This window comes from Astyanax mexicanus, chromosome 20 (genome assembly GCF_023375975.1).
Source record: "Astyanax mexicanus isolate ESR-SI-001 chromosome 20, AstMex3_surface, whole genome shotgun sequence".
Lineage (NCBI taxonomy): Eukaryota > Metazoa > Chordata > Actinopteri > Characiformes > Acestrorhamphidae > Astyanax > Astyanax mexicanus.
In genome coordinates this window covers 10,985,847-11,008,577 of record NC_064427.1, presented here as the reverse complement: position 1 = coordinate 11,008,577, position 22,731 = coordinate 10,985,847, and the positions used below count along the sequence as shown (strand labels likewise).

The following is a 22,731-nucleotide window of genomic DNA, read 5'->3' as shown; positions in this document are numbered from 1 at the left end:
ATCAGTGTTCAAAACTCACTGTAAAAGCAGAGCAGTGACCAATGGACACATCTTATTCTCCCCCTTCCCTACACTTATACACTCATTTACTGACCAGTGCCTTTTTATAAGCGAAGGGTTTTACAAATAACAATATAAGATCTATTCTTCATAAACCTCCAGTATCTGTTCCAGCTCATTGTTAAAAAATAATACATTTGACAACTTAGATAGAAAAGTGAAAAAATATATTTAGTTTCCAATAAAATAGTAGAAGTTGCTCTTTAAATTATTTAAATTTGTTATCCAGTAAATTATAAATTGGCAAAATTAAAACGTATGGCATGTATTATGTCAGATTGCACTGTCAACAATATGATAAAAACACATCATCTCTTTGGAAAAGTATTTATTGCAAAGGTTTTTTTTTTGTCTACTCTCAAGACAAGAATGTATTGTGAATTTACTTTATTTACTTTACTTTAACTTTATTTAGCAAAATTCAATATATACAAATGTAAATATTTAATATAAACCCTATATTTTGCATTTTTGTAAAAAGGATCCTTAACTGTATAAACACTCCTCATTTAATTTAATGAACTCTTTAGCAATTTATACTCTTGAATTCTGTACCACTTATTATCTCACACGATACTGCTTTTATTTTTTGCTCTTGTACCCTAATGTGCCAGGCACGGTTGCCTCCCAAAGCACGGCTCACACGGTACACATTAGTGACCAATTCAGCACCACCACCAGGAAAATCACCCCTTCACTGGAGTGTGCGCTGTGTTGCTATGTATGTAACTGTGATTGAGATAAACTGTGACTTTTGGTTTGTATTTATAAGTAAATTAGAGCAGATTATCTCCGCTTTTATCAAGGTGACATGCTCCCAATACAGAATGCTTATCATGGCAGGGGGTTTGAATTTGGCACAACACCGGCAAGCCCACTGAGCAGTGAGTGAGGTAAGCATGCTCGGGCACAGATTATTTAAACATAGTGTGGGTGCAGGCCAGTGGGGAGGGGGCAGAACCGTGCTCCAGAGAGAAAGAAACCACAACTAGACATTTTAAAATGAATGAAAAAACGATGGAACGACACCTTTAAATACATAAATAAATAAATTAAAAACAAATTGTCTAAAAAATAATATATCTGTCCTAAGGAATATGCTGTGGTCATGGATGCTATCTCCTCTGGATTTTTTTTTATATTCTGTAAAAGGGGGGCCAAATCTACTAATTCTAAATTCAAAGAATACTCTGTCTGCAGTCTCATATTGAAATTCTCTAGTAGGATTTTACCTTATAACATAATATCATATTAAGTTTAAAAGGGTTTCAGTATATATTTCAATATTAATTGTTAGCTATAATAACAAATAACTAATAACAAGTACAACTGTAGTTTAAGAAAAGCTCTGCAAAGGCTCACATTTATTTTGACAATGTTTTAGACCTTTATCATTTCACCAGCGACTGTCAATTTTCCAAGATTTATAAATTCTGTGACTAAACCTTTCTACACACTCATCAACCATGAGCTCCTCCAAGCATATGTGTAACAAGCCCTAAAGGCCAGAGGTGGTAGAAGTACACAAGGTCCACACTTAAGTAACAGTGCAGATATTCCAGTTAGAATTTACTTACGTTTAAGTATTAAGTATTATTTTTACTCGAATAAAAACACTCAAAAATGTACTCCAAAAATGTAAAAGCGTTAAAGCGTTTTAAAGGGGGCTTAAATTTAGAGGTGTCCTTTCGCTACAAAGCATTTAGTACTTGTTCTTTTAAAAAAAAAACAGTAGGTCACTCCGAGTTTCATATGCATGCTACACGTGAAACTGCTACCCCCACTGCCTGCCTGCATAAAAGAGAACAGACAAGAAAAACGAGTAAATCAGCCCCCGGACTGACGTTAACCTGTAAATTAGGATTCATGGCCTCGCCCACTGGGCTTGTGACCGCCCACGGGAAGAGCGTGCGTGGTTTCTGAGAGAAGCCTAGAGAGAGCAGAGAGCGTCTCATCAGCTGGAGCTAAATACACCTTTAAGAAGATGGCGGAACAAATTCGTTCCTGTTCTGTTTGTGGAAATAAAACCTCAACATTATATGCTTTGCCCAAGAATGAGGAGCTGCGGACGAAATGGTTGGAGTTTATATTTGGAGCACCGCCCGATTTCTACAACGCGTCCCTAGTCGTGTGTTGTGATCATTTCCACGAGAGTGACTTTACTAACTACGGTGCCTACAGTAGAGGATTTTCTTCGAGGTTGATCTTAAAACCTGGAGTTTTACCGTCACTGCGATCGACCGCCACAGACTCACAGACTGTAAGTAGGAAATTAAACATTTAACGTTACACCCGAGGGTTTCGGTACAAAACAGCAGGTTCATATTCTCTACGTTAACTGGACACAAGCTGGGCTACAACACTCATATCTGTACACACACACGAGCCGGCTGGCTGCTACCATAGCCTTAGCTTGTTGAAGGTAAAAATCTCCCAGCCTAAACTAAGCTTTAAACCAGGGTTATAATATTAGCAACAATGTTCAGTTCTAATAGTACATGAACATTTTTCTACTCTAAACATGGAAAACCCAGGACACTGCCCATGCACTATTGGGGTAAATTAATATCACTAGAGCATCTGCAATAGGGGTGGGCGATATGGCACTAAAATAATATCACGATATTTCATAGTATTATCGCGATAACAATACTCTTGCCGATATAATTTTTAAATTTTTTTTTCAAGAATACACTACTGCAACAAAATGAAAATTTTATTTTATTATTGCATACGATTTATGTCACACCCCTACCTGAGATATAAAAAAAATAGAAGAATTTGATCAGATTTGTAACAGAAGTCAATGATCCAGAATGTAATGATGACTTATAATGCACTTTAAATATCTCCATGGAACCAGGATTAAAGTAAAATAAATGATACTGGACAGACATAATCTGTCTCTAGTAGATATATAATGAAAAATGAAAACAGTGTGAAAAAAGTAGTACCCTGATGTAATAAGTGGGGGTGAGTGATATGGCATGATATATTTAGAGTATAATATCGTTCATGATATTCAAAAATGTTGGCGATATTATGGCACATCCCTAATCTGCAAATTAATTAACTAGTATTTACACTGAAGTCTAATTTAGTCTATGTATTCTTGTCATTGTTACATTTGTCTTTTTTACATTAATGTTTTGTTGTGTTTCTTGCTGTTTATGTAGTGTTTTTGTGTGTCTTCCAGCGCAAATCACAGACATTGGTGACTCCCCATTCACTTCCGCGCCGCATTCATACCTGCACCCAAACAGACACTCCTAGCCGGACATGTCGGGCTACACAACTTTCTATGAGTACATTAGGCCATCGCTTTAGAAGCAAAGGTTTGTGATTTAACTCTTATTTTAATTTCTGTTGTGCTAGTTAGTTCAAGTAATACAGGTTTGGTTGTGTTAAAGTTAAAAGCATTAAATAAAACTGATAATTAAGAATGTATTTTTGTGGGTATTCTATTTGGTACTTCATACACCTCCCCTTTTATTCTTTATAATAATAATAAATTATACACAAAGTTGCTGAATTTATATGATTTTTTTGTACGGTCTCTGTACAGCCATCTGAAATTACAGTATTATAAAATAAAATAGATTAGTACTCTAAACTGAGTACTTTAAAGAAGACAAATTGACTTAAGGTGAAGTAAAACATGATAAAGAGTACTTACCTTTGTTCAATAGCCCAACGCTGCTTTCCCGCAGCCTTCCGAGATTCCAAGATCCAGTAATTCATTTTTGCCCAGCATTCTTTACAACTGCTGCTTCGGTACATACACTTGGCTCTCATTAATCGCTTTATACACCGTTATCCAGGCTCAAATAGCTGCACACCTCATTGTTGGAATCCGGAGAGTTCTGACCTTTAAAACGAGGCATTAATAACTTTAAAAGTGTTTACTACTCACTGTTTACAACCCATAGCGTTAGCTACATCTCAGGGCGCCGCCATCACTGTACTGATCATGACCAGATATATATACATAGACGTCGCATAGCCTGCCTCCTGGCATAGCAGCCAACTGCTATATTGGAGGAGTCAACCATTCCCCCCCAGTGGATTTATTAGTACTGAGGAAGATGTTTAATACACCTATAATAATCACAACTCTACCAATTTTAACTGATTTTCATACGATTTGGTTTGTAACAAACAGCAGAAATTTACTAATGATTGAGGATGCTGTCACACGTTACAAATATGTGCTTTCATGCTGAAAATACTGTATTATGCTCTTTAACAAAAACAGGCATATTAATTGTATAAATTAATACATTTTATATAATTATATGTACGTACATACAAATGTTACAAATACAAATTTTGTCATTTACAGGATTTATTTGCAGAAAATGAGCAATGGTCAAAATAATGAAAAAGTTACAGTGCTTTCAAACCTTAAATAATGCATAAAACAAGTTCATATTCATTTAGAAACAACAATGCTGATGATTTAAGAGTTCAGAAATATTTAGAATATTCAGAATATTTGGTGGAATTACCCTGATTTTTAATCACAGCTTTTATGCATCTTGGCATGCTCTCCACAAGTCTTTCACACTGCTTTTGAGTAACCTTATTCCACTCCTGTCATAAAATTTCAAGCAGTTCATCTTTGTTTGATGGCTTGTGACCAACTTAAATCTTATATGATTACATTCAGAGGTTTTCCAATGGGGTTCAGGTCTAGATATTGGCCTTCAGCTTATTTGAATGTCAGTTAGGAATCGCAGAATGACATCAAGTGACCTATAAAAAGAATGGCAAATGGCAGCTGGGGAAAGAACAGTTCAAAACTATCTATTATAAGCAGGACTTGCTAGAAAAGGACTGAGCCAGGGTGAAGTTTGCAAAAGATCATAAGAATTGGGCTATAGAGGACTGGAGCAAGGTCATCTTCTGTAATGAGTCCAATTTTAAGCTTTGCGCAACACCTGGCCATCAAATGTTTAGATGGAAACCTGCAGAGGTGTCTTGCACTCACTGTGAAATTTGTTAGAGGATCGGTGATAATCTGGGGATGCGTCAGCAAGGCTGAAATTGGGCAGCTTGGTCTTTGCGAATGACGCATTAATTAACCTGCGTACAAGGTTATGCTGGAAGAAAACTGGCGTCCTTCTGCTCTGGCAATGTTCCCCAACTCCGAGGACTGTTTTTTTTCCCAGCAGGACAATGCTCAATTCCACACAGCTAGATCAATTAAGGTGTGAATGAAGGACCACCAGATCAAGACAGTGTCATGGCCAGCCAAATCTCCAGACCTGAACCCAGTTGAAAACTATGGAATGTAATCAGGAGAAAGATAGATGGTCAGAAGCCATCAAACAAAGCTTACCGCTTGAATTTTTGAGCAAGGAGTAGCATAAGGTCAAAAGCAGTGTGAAAGACTGGAGGAGAGCATGCAGAGACACATAAAAGCTGTAATTAAACATCTGGGTAATTCTTGCAATTATTGATTATGAACTCTTCCTTAGATAAACCTTTAGTATTGTTGTTGTTTCTAAATGAATATGAACTTGTTTTCTTAGCATTATTTGAGGTTTAAAAGTACTGCATAGTTTTCATTAATTTGACCATTTTTCATTTTCTGCGAATACATGCTCTAAATGACAATATCTTTATTTGGAATTTGGGAGAAATGTCATCAGTAGTTTATATAATAAAATATTGTCTGTATTAATATATGTATTAATATGCCACATTTGTAATGTGTGACAGTGTCCTGTATCATTACTATATCTCTGCCTTTTTAACAAACCAAACCGTGTGAAAATCAGGTAAACAGTTGTTTATTATAGGTGTATTAAACACCTTCTTCAATACAAATAAATGCACTGGTGGCCGACTGCTATGCCAAGAGGCAGGCTATGCGTTATCTATGTATATATGTGTATGGTCATAATCAGTACAGTGATGGCAGCGCTCTGAGATGTAACTAACACTATGGGTTGTGAACAGTGTTTTTTAATAGGCTTCTTGTGCATTTTCACAGTTATTAATGCCTCGTTTTAAAGGTCAGAACTCTCCAGATTCCAACAATGAGATGTGGAGCTATTTGAGCCTGGATAACGGCTTAAAAAAATGATTTATATGGGGCAAGTGGATGCCCTGAAGTGGTAGTTGTAAAGAGTACTGTGCAAAAAGCACAAAATTACTGGATCTCAAAAGCTGCAGGAGAGCAGTATGGGCTATGTTTTACTACACCCAAAGTCAATTTTACACTGAAGTTCTCGTTTAATTACAGTGGCTCAAACATTAAATATTCCGTTTAGAAATTGTGCAGTGTAAAAGAAGATGCAACAACCGATGCAACTCTTTTACAGTTTATTTAAAACAATTGCAGGATATTGGTAAAATATTGATACATAAAATGTACAACAGTATAATCTCACCTCAATCTGTGACATTACAGAGTAATAAGAGATATCCTGGCCTGTGAGAAAGTAGCTCTTTCCAATGTAAATATTTCAGTTTACCTGTTCTTCGAGAAGACTTCCACAGCGTCCTCTAAAAAATACATGTTGATGATTTTCATAAGAGTGTGCCTGTTATCTGTAAAAATAAATAATAGAAAAAAATGAAATTATACTGTTATGTTTAATTTATTATAAGGTAAAATACAGAATTTGTAATTTACTCATTACAGCAGCCACACCTATACATTACAATAACCCACACTAAACCTAATCAGTTGAATACAGTATAGTGTTCATGACTTGAGTCATGAAGTTTCAAAAATGTTTTATAATACCATAAAATATTACTTTGCAGGATCCTGAGGTTTCCGTGCATCATGGACTTGTCATTTACATTGTATCTTCACATTTAAGCAGCCACGACAGACATTTAGTGATATTTCTATCATTTACACCTGATTCAGTGTGACACCCACTCTAATAATTTCTTCAAAACATATCAAATAAATGCTAACGCTGTATTTACTAGTTGGGAAACTCGTATTTCCCCCGTTTAATTGTTTGGTTGCATATGGCTTCTTGTTTAAGTGATTTAGCTACAACAACTCTGTTTTAGAGTTTTAAAGTTATAAAAAGGAGTTTCTAAAGAGCAGCATTCAGCCAAAAAATGGCAAAATTGGCCAGATTACTAAACCGTACCACAATCACTGAAAATGTTTTTGTTTCCATTGGGCCATTCCGGTTTTATGTGAAATAGTGAATGCCCTGTGTAGTATCTTGTAACTTGACAATAATAAACATTAATTTACTTTAGGTACCCAAACAGATTCCCTCGTTGCCACTACGACTATCGCCACAAGTACCCTGGATGCACCATGGGGGCCTGCTAACTCAGCACCCCTCAGGACTGTTTATCCAAGGCCAGCAAAAAGACCTCGGGTATATGAAGAGGAAGAAGATGAAGAAGAAAAGGAGGAGGATAAGGAAGAGGAGAAAGAGGAGGAGAAGAAGGAGGAGGAAAAGGAGTATAAGGAGGAGGAAAAGGAGTATAAGGAGGAGTATAAGGAGGAGTATAAGGAGGAGTGTAAGGAGGAGTATAAGGAGGATAAGGAGGAGTGTAAGGAGGAGTATGAGGAAGAGGATGAATGTCACACCATTACAATTAAACTTGAACCCTATGACTTCCACCTGTGATTCAGCGCAATGTGCCGTAACAAAAATCTTTAAAGCTTATGAATGTGTTTTGGCATGTCATTTCATCTAAGTGACAATATATTGATGGACATTGACATGTCTTTGCATTAATACTGTGCTTTTAAAAACTAACATTGTGGGTGTATATATTGCCATTTGTCTTAAACAGCGATATGTCTTCAGCTGGACGCAAACTAAATGGTAATAACTGGTTTTAAATGTCCAGTCTGCACTTGGGTGCCCGTTGCAAAGACCCACAGATGAGGAACGTTTTATCTATTGCATTTTGCCAAGCCATGTAAGCAACATACAACTGTCAGCATACACATTCAACATTGTTTTTATGTTTTTTTTGTTTGTTTGTTTTTTTTCCCGTGTGCTTTTTTTGGTATTGAAAGTACATGCAAAGCACAATAATAAAAATAAAAAAAACGTCTTTTCATAAATATCAAAAATTTACCTTTTCTGTTTGTAACAAATTAACTTGGCATATTTAAGCAATAATACACGAGAGGGAGTGCCATGACATGTAATATTGGATCAGCACAGCAGTGCCAATATTACACATTATATCACGGACCTTGAGTGTATTATTGCAACTTTACAACAGTTCTATTATCGCTGTTTATTGAAATATTTAGAGTTAAATAGATTGAAAAAACACAATCTATTTGGTTATAAACACTCTGCGAGTTAAAATAGTTACATTGCTGCTCTGTTTGTAGCTGCACTGTTTGGCTTGTAAGTGCTGCATCGTTGCTAGGTTACCAGTATGTGGCGGAGTAATACATGAAGAGCTTCAGTTACAGTTGTATAGTTATACATAGTAGTTTGTGGTCTGACTCAGAGTCTAATTCATAGATGAGAAATGGTCCTGATGCTGATTGTCTGCTTGCTTTAAAAGTAGGGCCCCTGACACATCCCACCTCCTTTCTGGCCCAGCTTTACAGGGCCCCGCTCACACCTCTCCACTCCCCCTGCTGGTCAACTTTACCCAGACGTACTGTTTAGTGGAGACACAGCAGTTACATTATAAACAGGCCACCTCCAGCCTAATGTAACTCCACTGCACATGCTCATTAACCTTTGTAGAATTGAAAGTAATAATTTTAATGCAGTTCATGAATGCTTGTAAAAAATGGACTTCTATTAATTGTAGATGTGGTTCTGTGCCTGAGAGGCAACACCAGCCATGAATGTACAATGGGCACTTGAAATCTCCAACAAGGTATAGGAGATATTGAAAGAAAAAAAAATGATTCTCGATTACAATTTAGATCTTCTTACATAACAACTTCAGTTTTTTATTTATAAACGGGCGCACAAGCTATTGTTTCCTACTGCCATAAAAGAGTTCTTCACAGGTTTTTAACATAATCAAATACCTATCTACTGAGATTCACTCTGGCAGATTCTGTATATAAAGATGTACAATCTTAATTATCCCATTTTGAAAATTACATTAAAACAGTAATTTAATTCATCCAGTTAGTTTGAATAACCACAGAAATTAGTTTGTTAATTTACAAAAAATAAAAGTAATGTGACACAGTTCTACTAATAAAACACTTTTGTAGGTCACTATGCCAGACAATGGGCACCTAAAATGTCCAACTAGGCGATATTGGGGGAAACAATAAAAAATGAATCAATATTCTATAACTATATTAGACATTCTTAATTAAAATTTAGATGTTCTTACATAACTTCAGTTTTTTTATTTGTAAAGGGATGCACAAGTTGTTTCCTACAGCCATGAAAAAGCACTTTTTTTTTTTTTTTACAAAAACGGCGCACGGGCCATTCATTCATACTAGAGACAACCGCATAATTAGTGAAAAAACAATGAGATTTTTTGTTTTTGAGATACAGATGGACAAAGCAATAGTAATAGTTTTTGCTAGAACCGCATCATCTGAAAACTTATACAAATTATATTTTATTCTCTGCTTTTTTATACAATGCTGTTTTTTTTACATGCTGTTTTAGGATTCCTTTGGCATCTTAATTACATTATAAATATTTTAAACTCATCTGAAATAACCACTATCATTTAAAATACACTAATTAACTTGGTGGTAAAGACAGTTTGTCCAAAAAACCTAGTGCAAAGTTCACCTGTATCAGATCGCTCTACACCCAAGCATTCCTTCCTCAACTACTGAAGCTAATGAAAACTATATTAATATTTAACAGTGGAATAAACTGTATATTAAACAGCATAATCTACCTGGATGTCAGATTGAACAAATTTACTGGAACTTGACACAATAATGTTGTACGAACCATAGACTGAAAGTCTATACATGCTATGGTTTGATCCATCGTTTGATGGATACTCCTAGGTGTGTCTGATAAATACACACCTTTAAACCTACATGGGATCAAACCAGACAGATACAGACAATAATCTGGGTTACACTTGAGGTAGAGGCTGTTTTTGTTATACAGTATATTATAATACTGTAGAAAGGAATAGAGATACTCACAGACCTCACTCAAACAAAAGGAATCAAAAGTGTAACTGTGGAAATAAAAAATAAGTCTAACAGAATTAATTATCCATAAGCAAAACTCTTTGACTGTCGGTAACCGGCATGAAAATGTAGTTTTAGTTACTGTGTGTATATAAATATGCAAAAACATTAATTGGAAACAGATACAGTCAACAAGCCAAAAGGGAACTTTTTGGAGACTATAATTTAACTGCCTTTAACAAAAACACCTTACTGACTATGAAGACTAGGGGGTCTTGCTGCCCGTGGCATTGGTAATGTTGCATGGAGAGTGCAATAGTTTATGCAATATGCATTAACAGATGTTGTACATAATAAATGCTTAACTTTTTCATTTATTCCAAATACGGTCACCTAAATTACAATTAGTTTGTCTTCAGGGTGCTGACATGAATCAAAAACCTAAAAAGGACTGAACTTTTAGTAGAATACTAAATTAATCAGAAACAAAGTCACAAAAGAGGAGACATTTATTAAACAAAGCATTTTACAATGAATGCCTGAACAGCCTTTACAAAGACTTATCAATTGTCAAATGTTAAAGTAGTAGGCCAGTGTGCAGAATTGTGTAAGTATGAAGAGTTAAAATTTTCCAGAAAAAAATTCAGAACAAGAAAATACTTACAAGGAAAGAAAATGTAACACTTTTTACCATAGATATCTTTACATATGGCTTTTTTAGGGAAAAATAATTGTTAAATTAATCTAAACATTACTATGAAATAGTGATTCATATTAAAGTCATATATACACCTTTAAAAACACAGGCCATAAGAAAGTGCAGTAAATTAAATTAATTTTACAGTTTCACATGCTGCATTAGAAAAGACTGTATGTAGTATTATGCCACATGATGGTATCATACAGGATTTAAGTAGTGCATGAGTAAATGCAATGTTAACTTGTACAATATTTGTTAAAATTGCTCAACTTACAATACTGTTACAATACTGTGCTTGTGCCAACCAACATGTTAATTTTTAATGTTAATGTTTTAAAAAATGAGAAACGTAAAAGCTCTTACATTTCTTATATGCCAGTTAAAAAAAGAAAAAAAAAGCAGCTTGCTTATACTGAGTCATTATCCATTACCAATAACGTTAGATAGACTTAAATTATATAAGGTTTATCAGTGTTCATAACGGAATATACCGATCCAAACCCCGATCACAACTTTATTATTACAAAGTTACTGTTGTGAGGTTGGACAAGATTTATAGGACACTGGCAATTTTTTTTTTTAAATGTTAAGTCCTGTGATATCCACTGAGAAGGAGATTAACTCTCTCCTCAGAGTTGAATAGGATTTGTATCAGCGTCCTGTATAGCTTGTTCAAACTCACAGCAGCAGCTACAGAAAACCACATTTAAGAGCCTGGGGAGAGAAATTGTAAGCTCTTTCTATAAAAACATTTAAACAAACATTCTAAATGACTTCTGTCATTTCCACTCATTTTCTCTCTGTTGATAACCTTTCCAAGTCTCCAGGTTGGTCTGGCAGTTGGTCGAGCAGCGCTGGGTTTTTCCTGTAGATGTAGGCATTGGAGTCGGCATCATCCAGCTGCACCAGCTCAGCCAGTGAGGAGACGCAGGGATCATGGTCACTGAGCATGTCCGGCAGTCGGGAAGACTTACGCTGAATGCGGGAGGAGCGGCGAACTGGCGTGAGAAACTTCAGGTCTTTGATTGCACTCTTGCGGCAAGAGCCACTACCTGCCACTTGTTCTTCGTTTTCAATTCTCTTCTTAACACTAGAGAAACAGAGTTACATTAGATTAAATCTAAAAATAATCATTAGCTTTATTACTTTAAATCTATTCAGAACAATTACTATATTAATGCACCAGGTCACTACATCTCAAAAGACTAATGATGTCTGAAAGACTGTACATTAGTCTAGCACTTATTAGCTTTATTAGCCTAAAGGCTCCAGTGTAAAACACTTAAGACCTATTTGGTTTTTGGAACATATGTTCTTAAGTGATTGTTTAACCAATGTTGATGTCACTCACCTTTGAAGGAATGGAGTTGTTTTTACACTATACTTCACAACAGATGCTCCTGCAACCTCCTCTGGTGTGGAATCCATCTTCTCATCATCATCATCATCATCAATATTGTCATCGTCGTCGTCATCATCATCATCATCGTCGTCAGACTCACTTTTAAACAGCTTCTTTTCTTCCTGCTCGTCAAACTGCACTTTAACCTCCTTTCTGTTCACTTTAACATCATTTAGAGATTCTTCCTTTACTTCCAGGTCTTCTTCTTCTAGGATCTCAAACTCTTTATCAGTGTCTTCTTCCACCTTGACATTAGCCAAAACATCTGCCATGTCACTTTCATCTGTCTTTGTATCTGCTGAAGATGTAACCATAAAGTAAAATAATTATGGCATTACCCATTCCTTGACAACTTAGAAATTAGAAACATCCTTCTAGCACAACCATCTTGGTGTACAGTTACAGACTGTTGATCATTTCCTGATGTAAATGTTTATTTGCTAGCTATTAAATTGGTGATCAGTTTCTGTTAATAGAGCTGCTCTGTGTTGAATATTTTTGGGTGGTGGACCTACTTTCAGATTAGTATAAACACAACCATATTTTACTACATATGATACTGCCGTGCTGAGGACAATCCACCACCTTAATAATATTTAATCAGTAATTGCCCTTTCTGTGCAACAGTCTGTAACTATACATCTACAATGTGCATTAATAATATATGATATAATTAATATCAAGTGGAAAAGGAAAATGCTTACCATTGTCACAAGATGAGAGAGTTTCCATTGCATCCAGTTTATCACACAGGTTGAGCACCAACTGCAATTTGAATATGAGAAATACACACAAACTTAAAAGCACTGTATGTTTACTAGTCAAAATGATGTTCAATATATATACACATATATACACATACCGATTCCATTCTGATCTCCGGATCGGCAGGAAGATCCAGGTCGGAGTTATCCAGCAGGTCCAGTGTTGTGTTCATTATGTGGCTTGGACTGCTAGAAAACACTGGTTTACTCTGGGGGACACAATTGTGCTCAGGCTTCTCATGCTTGATAACTTCATGGCCAGTCTGCTTCTCCTCACACTGCATTTGCAGTTTGATCTGTGTTGGCTTACTGGGTTCTTGTGTGGCTTTGGCTGGTGGAGCTGGTTTGCTTTCAGGACGAGTCACTTTCTCTGATATGGGTGGCCTTTTCAGAGTCTTCCCCTTTGATGCCAGCCATTCTGCCAGCTTTGCCCTAGGAGAAACCGTTTACATGTGAAATTTTTATGCTGATTGAATTTGCTTAAATATTATATATTTTTTAAACTTTCAATTATCCCAAAATTAATGCAATTAAAGAGCCGCTTTCAGATCGTATGAAAATGGATTAATTAACAACAGTTAAGATTAAGATTCATACAAAGAAATAAATGCATACTGGGATCAGCACACAATTCTCACATCAGTGGATGTCTAAACCCAAATACTAGGTTATATGGTGGAACAGCAAAGTTCTACATTAAACGTACTTACCTCCTCTCTTCAGCCGTTTCCACTCTCACTTTGTATTGGCTGATGGTGTTTGAAGTTGGTCTGGTTGGCTTCTGCTCCACAACAGCTGCTACAGGTTTGGGTTTATTGCTCTTCACTACTGGTTCCTTCTTTCTGATAAACGAGGTAACCTTGGTGGAGGCAGGACGAGCTGTGGTCACCGGAGCTGGCTGCGGTGGGATTGTTGCTGGGCGAGGTACTGTGGGTCGAGCAGATGATGGAGCTTTAAATGGGATCTGTCTTTGAGAGATGGTCCTCTGAACTGGTTTCGTCACCACATTTAACTGAGCATCTGACACCGACTTTGTTCTGCTTGACAGATTAGGCTGAGGTCTGGGTCTTGAGGAACTTGGCAATGTGGTAACACTCTGCGAGCGGACTTTCGACAAAGTCCCTGTCTTGGGTTTAGACTTGGGTATGCTTGGTTTAGCAAATTTAGCTTCAGCCGTCTGCTCTTCCCCACTAGGGGGCCTTCTAAAACAGTCTATTTTAGACTTCACCACTCTGCCTTTGTAGGTGCCAGGGATGGGTTTAGGAGGCACGGTTAAAGGGGGCTTTTGCGCCTCCTCCACCAGTTTTTTGTGTCGAACAGACTGTTCGGTGCGGAATGCCTGGCTCAGGGTTTTTCGCTTGTTAGGATCTGACACATTGGTTTTAGTTACCGGTTTGACGACTTCTTTTGCTTCAGCTTTTTCTACAGTGTTTATCTTCTTTTCTTCCTTGAGGTCATTTTTGGACTGCAGTGCTGGAACTCTAACCAGCTTTTGTTTTTGTATTGCATTTTTGGACTCAGGTCTTTTCTGACCAGCCACTGGCTTGGTGTTCTCTTTATTGCTCTGAAATAAAACAAATCACAAATATAATAAAAAGTATTGCAAAGTAAATCTCATAAAAAAAATAATATAAATACAATGCAAAACATAATGAGTGTTCAAAACACCATCTCTACACAACAAAAGTAACGTGTATAAAACTATTCCAGGCGCAGAAGAATCCAGCTCTGTTTATTAGGTACGTATTGGTCGAGACGGTTAGTGTCCAACCTTTATCAGATTCACATGACTTGAGTTTCGATGCTCATATAGGTCGTTGTTAGATTGAGTTGTAACTAAACAGATTTAATGAGCAGACTTTCTCCCATAGTCCAAATAGGGCATAAGTGTAGAAAACAGAATTATAACTCACTGATATTTTATGTAATCGTATGAGTATAGGTTTATAATTGCTTTGAAAATATATCAGATGTTTAGATAAGATGCATATGTGAAAAGTATCAGACATATCAGAATGTTTTGGGCTATTGTTATTATTATTATTATTATTATTACTACATTTGTAGGTTAACACTTTACCCCTTACCATTTTTTGTGGGTGAGGTTTAAGGCATAACTTACCACTGTTGACAATTTAGTTATATTGCTCAGCAACACTATTTAGTGTATAAGTGAATACGGCTTAATACCACATTAAGATAGCTTACCTTTTTTACTGCTGTATCCATTGTGTGCAGATGCTGCAAGATAAGTCCTCCTGAGTCTTCACAGGTTAAACGATCACCTGCTCATAAAAAAAAGAATTTATTCCACCCAGCTCAAACAAAAACTCAATTCATTGTTATACCTTTAAAAAATGAAGTAATAACCCTCTGTCGAACATCAACTAATGTATGGTTTAAGGTTGAACGGACAATTCAAAGAGCCAAGTGCAGTTTCGTGTTTTGTAAATTTTAATTATTCACAGGTGAACAGCATTACATTAATAACGGTACACGGAACAGTTAACTAACTAAGCTAGCTAGCTAAGCTAACTATATCAGAATGTTCTTAATGAATAAATAAGGCAGTATTAAAGCTAAAATGTTCGGTTTAATGAACCAAAAGTTAGCTAGCAAGCTAACCCTTGCTAGCTAGCTAACACGTTATATCAGTTAGCGTTAGTTTTTTAATGAGCAACGGTTGGCTAAATTAAGCTATATTTGTAATAAATAAACAACATCAAATAACTACAGCTATACTCACATAAACACTCATATATAATATAACTTACCTAGCCGCTGGTGTTGCGTTAATGTTGTTGTAGTTTATTTGAAATCCTGCAGCCCGTCTTCTAAACCTCTCACACCCTCCAGCATTCAAACTCAACTGAGTTTGGCGCTGCGCTTCCCCGCTCGGATTCGTGCTCGCCGCTTGTCACTCATCCGGTTTAGCCAATTAGCTGAGCGACTACAGGTCATGTGACACAGCAGGCGGTGCTTTCGGCACCAACCGGGATTCAGGCGCTGCAAATTTTGAACCAAAATAAAATTCCTGTCATTCTGATCCTGGGACCCGCCTGAGCCGCCTGCAGCAGCTCTACCCGCCTCTCTCAGCTCCTCACTGCTGTTACACTGTGACTTCACATGACCTATTTACATTACCAATTATTCAGTTACTTATTTTGAATGTGGTGAATGTATAATGCATTACACCCGTAGCACACTACGGAAGTGTAGATAATACTGAAATATATTCAGTTACTAATATATTTTCATACAGTCTGTTATTTATTTTTTTTGTTTTCAGCTCAGTTTAAAAGATTGCACAATGACTATGCATTATTTTAGGCCTGCCCCAACAACCAGTTGTTTTAAGATGATACAATGTCTCGGAAATGATTACAATGAACAACATTCGTGTAATTAGAACATTTTATGCCTATACTATAATATAGCTGATGATAGCACAATAACACAGTTACACCCTTCAAGAACAATTAACTTATAATTAATAATTCATAGTTTGGAGAATGCAGGTTATACTTTCCTTCACCTGTCACAGTTCATTCTGTGTTTATGGGGCCAGTCCATTGGTCATATTGGGGCTGGCTAAAACAGTGATGAAGCTCATTTCTATGTAAACAACCACGCAAAAACACAATGGAGGATATTATGAGATCATATCCATATATTTTCAGGTAAGTCGATAATGTGATAATCGTGACAAGCCTACATTATTATTATTATTATTATTATTATTATTATTATTATTATTATTATTATTATTATTACTAGTAGTAGTAATAGCAGCACTAGTATTGATGATAAATAACAATAATAATACCTATTTTTTATTATTTTTTATTATTATTATTTTTATTGTTATTATTATTATTAATAATAATTTTTGCTACGTTTATTTTTTCACCATATATTGCAAGCTATTGAATCGTCTGTTGGTATTAGAGGGTGGTGCATCTGCTAACTGACATTTATTTCAAAGAAATGCTCATTTAAGAAATGAAATCGCTCTTTTTCGCCACTAGATGGCACCACCCACCTACAGTTTTGTTAAAACATGAACTTTAATGGTGTCTGCAGTATTTTAGCTCTCAGAGCAAATTAACTGTAAAAGCACGATTACTGAAGTGTTGGAAAATTGTCCTATTAGAACTGCTGTGCTGGAGCATCGTCTTTCAAACTCTCTCTGCCTCTGCGCTTTAATTAATACAATATTTAATTCATGAGGCATTCTGCTGAGTGTGTTAAAGTGGGCTGCTTTTATGTGGGTCATTTGTGTTGCTTATTTTTCTGTACTGTAAATAATACAGCATAAATACACAGGAAGCACGCATGATTATACTCAGGTTGAGGCACGGTCTTCTTCTTTTTACTACATTTAAAAGCATGTAGCGTGTGCATGTGTTCACTTACTAGTATACTTGTAATTTAAAGAGAGATTCCACCTAAACTTCTTTATAATTTGGTGGTTTTGGTATGAAATTGTGGTGAACTGAACCAGACCTTGTCATGAACATAGTCATTTAATTTATCACTTTTAAACCCACACATGACATATTGTTTAATAGGGAATGTTAGCAAAAGAATTACTATAAATAAAAATACTATTTTTTGCCTCACTGCCCTGCATGTAGACCTCCACCATTTTACTGATAGGTACTTAAAAACATCTGTTTTAATCTTTTAAATGTTATTCTGTGGTAACTTTCTGTGAGGAGATTTTAGAGATTCAGATGTCTGATTCCATTCACTGGCACTGTTAAGAATTCTGATTGGATAAGGTTCTCTAGAACAAAGTGCTTCTTACTAAATCTATTAAAATTACTTTGTTTACATCATAAACGATAATTATTTTAAGAATTTAAAAAATGGTGCATTTTTCCTTTAATCTCAGCCACCAAGAGAGCAGCCAACTGACCCCCAGTGTTCATTAATCTTTTTCGATCTGGAACACAGACCCACTCGGGCAGTCAATCATTTAAACAACTAAGACCATTCTCACTGGGCTGCATCTTATATCGCAGCCTCTGTAGTCAGCTGAAATACACATTATCCTCTATTAGTCAGGCTGAATTGAATGTCTGTGCTTGTTTTCATCACTGACATGTTTGTACCGCTGTGTGAAGGATGCTGGTTCATAATGCATTTATTTTCCCACCGGAACAGCACTGTGATTATTTTGTGAGAGCAGGTAATAGACTCAGACACTGCTTTCGACTGAATATCAAATTCATAACCATCATCGCCTGCAGAAATGAAATTAAAGTGTTCATTTTGGCTGTAAATGAGATGCACTGTAAATTACAGAGAGACACTGAGAATATGGAGCTATGTGTACACTCTGCGGACGCTCAGTCAGGACCATATTAGCTGCTCCATTATTTATACAGCTCGTTCGCTGGGTTCTTGCTGGGTTGTTCGGTTCTGATCAAACCCAGATGTGATCTTGGCGTGGTTTTTCCATAAATATGGGAGTTTCCCACATATGGTATCTGATATGGGTCACAGTGTGAGCACAGTGTGATGGGAGAGTTTGGAAATGAGCTTATTTAAACAGTGCTGTGTTCAAAATCCCCCTTTACAGGCCACATCTGAGAGCACACTGAATCAATGTATTAACAAAAAAACTATAAATGTTGGTCAAATTACACCCATTTCTACAATGACACTAGTGGTTTGATTTTTATTTTTTATTTTTTTAGTATTTTTGTGGTTAAATAAAATCCATTTCCATTCTTAAAATACAGCCATTTGAATAGTAACACTTCACCCAATTCCACTGGTTCCAATGCTAATCACATTTCCATGGGTTACTCTAAACTTATTTCCACACCAGCGCTAGGCCCATTTCCATGTTGTTTACAGTACATCTGTTTTCATGTTTACACTACTACACCCATTTGCATTGTTACACAGCATTTACATCATCTGAATGCCTACAGTTACTCATTACTCATTTCTATAGTGAGCTTCACTTTTGTGGTTACACTCCTCCTGTAAGTGTCTGCAGTGCCACTTACCATTGACAAAGGGCGCCTCCGCCTAAAAATGTTTGAGAACCGCTGCTCTATAGTATATTCAGTAATAGTTAGACTGTACATGTGTCCATGGTTATGCCACTCCCCTTTCTACAAATAACAGACAACAAAATATATGCTTTCCTCTATGGTACACTTACTTTAGTTATTACCCTATAGCTACAACAGCGTTTCTTAAAGTGTGGTGCGTGCCCCACTGGTGGCGTGTGTGGTTATTGCAGGTGGGGAGCAAGAAATCGGAAGAAACAATTTTAAGCCTGTCTTTATACTGCCTCTCTGTTTTGCCAGTAAAATGGGCAAGGGGCGGATGCATTAGCCTGGGATGTTTAAAATGCTGGTGGAACAATGTAACCAGTACAACAGGGTGATTCTGCGCTAACAGAGAAACAGAGAACAGAGATGTGTATAAAGTTAAGGTTTACCACAAAAGTTGGCAACGAAAAGTAAGTATGATGAAGCATATCTTGCTTTTGGATTCACTGTAGCTGAGGTAGGGGATGAAGAGCGACCCATGTGTGTTCTCTGTCCTAGACCACTGGCAGCATACATTATGAGACCTAACGAACTCTGCAGACACTTGGAGACCTCACATCCAACTCACGTTAAGAAGCCTATCAGTTTTTTCTAATTAAAAACTCACAGATTACCGGCAGCAGGAAAAGCGAATGGTGAAAGCTGCATCAGGGAATAGTAAACCACAAGTGGCACCATACAGAGTTGCACACAAAGTTGCCAAGTGCAAAAAAACACACAATAACTGAGCAACTTATTCTCCCCGCTGCTGTTGACATGGTGTCAATTATGCTGGCTGAGACAATGGCGATATGGGACAGGTGGGGTGCAGAATTTCCCCTGTTTCTGAAGTGGGAGAAAAGTTTAAGGACCACTGAGTTACACCAATGATTGTTGAAAACATTGACAGCACAGCATCTCGCAAATGTGAGGCCACTACAAGTCTAGCACCTCTGCTGGCTGGTTGCAGTATAATGTGTACAGTACCTCTGCCTATCCCCATATGTTTCAATACCAAAACAACCAATTTTCTAATGCAACATAAATTTTCTCCTCTCAACTGTCTTTCCATCTTCAGTGTCTAATTCAGTAATATCATTGTTTAATGTTATTTTTCTTTGTTCTTTATTGTAGGAAGGAGGTGCTACATAAAGGAATGGAGACTGACAGTCTATGTTGGAGTCTGCCTGCAGGAACCTTCTGTTGATTACATGGACTTCATGAGTTCTTGTGGAACTTTCATGAGCATTTACATGAACTGCATTTTTACTGTTGAAACATTACACTACCAGACAAGCAGGCTATCCAGGGCAACTGTAAGCCTAAGAAAGGTGCTCTGAGTAAAGGGTACAGGTCAATCATGAAATAAGGCGTGTCTGGTTCTGCCTTGGGGCTCTAATACACAGAAACAGGTTGCAAATTGGACAACATGGCAAATACTACTGGACAATTTTGACTTCATTTCTATAGAATGGAAATGAATGGAACCATAGCATCCATGTTTTCTACTGTCACTAGACTACGCAGTAACAGCCCATGAAAAGATCAGCTTATTACTGTTTAAACACAAATACAATGATGATAAATAGGCAAAGACATTTATTTGAAATATATATGCAAAGCTGTGGAGCATAAATGTCGAATTTATTGTTCCTTCACACACACAGGGGTGAAAAAAGTAAGAATTAAACTTTTGGACCAAAACGTATTACTTAGTGTGAGATTTACTGCTTTCCTCGAATTTCCATAAACTGATAAAGATTATCATAAACTGGTAGATCACTATATTCCCCTGGCAAACCTCAGCTTTCCAGTACACTGCTTCAAGCTACTGCAATTTAAATGATGAACCAAGTATCTAAAACTGTGAATGAAGACATGGATTCAGCTTGTTTTTTATGTCTGCTTCCATTCATTGTCTCTGAACTTCCAAAAAAAGAAACTATTATTTTATCTGGACTTTTTTCCATGGTAGGAACTGTCCATATTGATTTTCTATTGTCTCTAATTTAATTCAAGAGTCAGTTCTGACACCAGTCTGTCCTCTTTATGAAAGCTTCACAACTTTCAGCCCTCAACTAAATCATTCACATAAATGTTCAACGTGAACACTCCATTTATCGCTCTAGTGACAAATAATGATGAGTTTTTTTAATGAATAATTTTAATTGTGGAAGCCATATTCTTCTTTTTCTCATGATTAGATTTACAAAAAAGCTATGAGGCTAATGTAGCAAGCTAACAAATAATGGAAGATAATGTGCAACACATAGCATTGTGCTAGTAGCTTGTCTAGATAAAGCACCACACGCTATTACTTTCTGACACTGATGACTGCATGACACAGATTGTGTTTTTTTATTATTATTACCTGTAGAAAAAGCTATCTTAGCTTTTTGTGTTGCATGTTCGTTGATCCAAGGATTCAGACGACACGGAGATTGAGAGTGAACAAGTATGATTTATTTCAGAATTCTGGGAAGAACTTTACAGGCATGCATCCTAAGCGAGACGTCACCCCCAGTTCTTCTGAACCTCGGCATTTCTGACTCCATCTTTTATACCCTTTTGTGACGTACCTCGGTTGCTAGGTGGTTGCTAGGCATGAATGAGTAATACTTCTGTTTTTCTAATTATTAGTCCATTTTTAGTTTTATTCAGTCTTTCTCAGAACTCGTTTTATTTAGACCTTCTCGGAACTTCTGTTTGACCTTTGCCCAGTAGGCTTTCTGGGGAATCGTGAGTTGCCAAAAACACTGCTCGGGAAGTTTCAATTCCCCTAAGTGGCGGGCCTTTGGTTAAACGAGGTTCTATTAAGGGTTATTAATTCCCCTGCTCAATGAAGAGGGGAAGATTCACTTCCCCTTTTGTGGCAGGCCCTATGGGTTATTAATTCCCCTGGTCAATGAACTTCCCCTATTTGTGGCGGGCCATGGTTAATTAACATTCACATTGTCTCGCTGTACATCTACAGTAAGTTTTAGTTCATACTCTCCGTTTTATGATGGTTTCGTTATATCTACTGTAAGATTAGTTAGTTAGTATATCTTAAACAAAGCTTGAAGTTGTATGTATAACTTTTCAGAGTAATCTTTTAATGTAAGGTTACAAAATGTACTTTATTCATTAGTTTCAATCTAGCTGAAAAGAGGAACCCTGTAGTCTGCTACCCTCTGGAACCGCAAGATGTTTACCATTGAAAAGAGGAAGTATGTTTTCTGCAGTTGACCCGGTCAAGGGTCTCTTGGGTCAGTGCTGCTGATATGAGAGCTTCATTTAAGCAAGTATATGATGTGTCTACGTGTGGATTAGTGACTAAGTCTTAATTCAGTGATTAATGATTACGAGAAGATTACGAGAATATAGATTATAGTTTACATAGATATATTTGTGTAATGTGCTTTAATTATCTAAGCTAAGGCTTTAGCAAGCATGATTATTGTAAGGTAAGCTCTAGCATGATTATCGTAAGGTAAGCTTGTTATTTTAAGGCCAATCTTCCACAATTCCTCCTTTTGGCCTGTCCTAAGACAGGTCAACACTAAGCTCGAAGTCAAGCTCGAAGTCTACAGAACCCCCGTGGTTCTCTGGGCTAGCATCCAATAGTGACATCATATAATCAGGCGGCCGCTGTTTGTCGTCAAACATTTTAACAATGG

At 36.7% G+C, this 22,731-nt stretch overlaps 2 protein-coding genes across 4 annotated transcripts; one reads left to right on the top strand and one right to left on the bottom strand.

The window, feature by feature from the left end:
* The first annotated feature begins 1,926 nt into the window (after positions 1 to 1,926).
* Positions 1,927 to 8,125, top strand: LOC111195050 (putative uncharacterized protein DDB_G0271982). The gene is made up of 3 exons (XM_022681109.2): positions 1,927 to 2,320; positions 3,257 to 3,395; positions 7,297 to 8,125. Exons 1-3 carry the CDS (start codon positions 2,045 to 2,047, stop codon positions 7,674 to 7,676), a joined length of 795 nt encoding a protein of 264 aa, XP_022536830.2. The 5' UTR covers positions 1,927 to 2,044; the 3' UTR covers positions 7,677 to 8,125.
* Positions 8,126 to 10,644: 2,519 nt separating this feature from the next.
* si:ch211-266i6.3 (cytoskeleton-associated protein 2) lies at positions 10,645 to 15,946 on the bottom strand. 3 transcript variants are annotated; one of them, XM_007259449.4, is made up of 7 exons: positions 15,794 to 15,946; positions 15,228 to 15,304; positions 13,730 to 14,583; positions 13,118 to 13,451; positions 12,960 to 13,020; positions 12,205 to 12,553; positions 10,645 to 11,943 (listed from the first exon to the last, which is right to left on the bottom strand). In XM_007259449.4, exons 2-7 carry the CDS (start codon positions 15,246 to 15,248, stop codon positions 11,643 to 11,645), a joined length of 1,920 nt encoding a protein of 639 aa, XP_007259511.3. In that variant the 5' UTR covers positions 15,249 to 15,304; positions 15,794 to 15,946; the 3' UTR covers positions 10,645 to 11,642. The 3 variants fall into 3 exon arrangements, with proteins under 3 accessions (XP_007259511.3, XP_007259512.3, XP_049324947.1); XM_007259450.4 differs by having other exon boundaries at positions 12,205 to 12,550; XM_049468990.1 differs by having other exon boundaries at positions 15,228 to 15,307; positions 15,794 to 15,904.
* Positions 15,947 to 22,731: the final 6,785 nt, after the last annotated feature.

Coding starts and splice junctions, on each gene's coding strand:
- LOC111195050 (XM_022681109.2), top strand. CDS start 2,045: ATGGCGGAACAAATTCGTTCCTGTTCTGTTTGTGGAAATAAAACCTCA. Junction 2,321..3,256: donor CCGCCACAGACTCACAGACT/GTAAGTAGGAAA, acceptor TGTGTCTTCCAG/CGCAAATCACAGACATTGGT. Junction 3,396..7,296: donor CCATCGCTTTAGAAGCAAAG/GTTTGTGATTTA, acceptor AATTTACTTTAG/GTACCCAAACAGATTCCCTC.
- si:ch211-266i6.3 (XM_007259449.4), bottom strand. CDS start 15,248: ATGGATACAGCAGTAAAAAAG. Junction 13,452..13,729: donor GAAACGGCTGAAGAGAGGAG/GTAAGTACGTTT, acceptor GGTTTCTCCTAG/GGCAAAGCTGGCAGAATGGC. Junction 11,944..12,204: donor ACAACTCCATTCCTTCAAAG/GTGAGTGACATC, acceptor CTGTTTCTCTAG/TGTTAAGAAGAGAATTGAAA.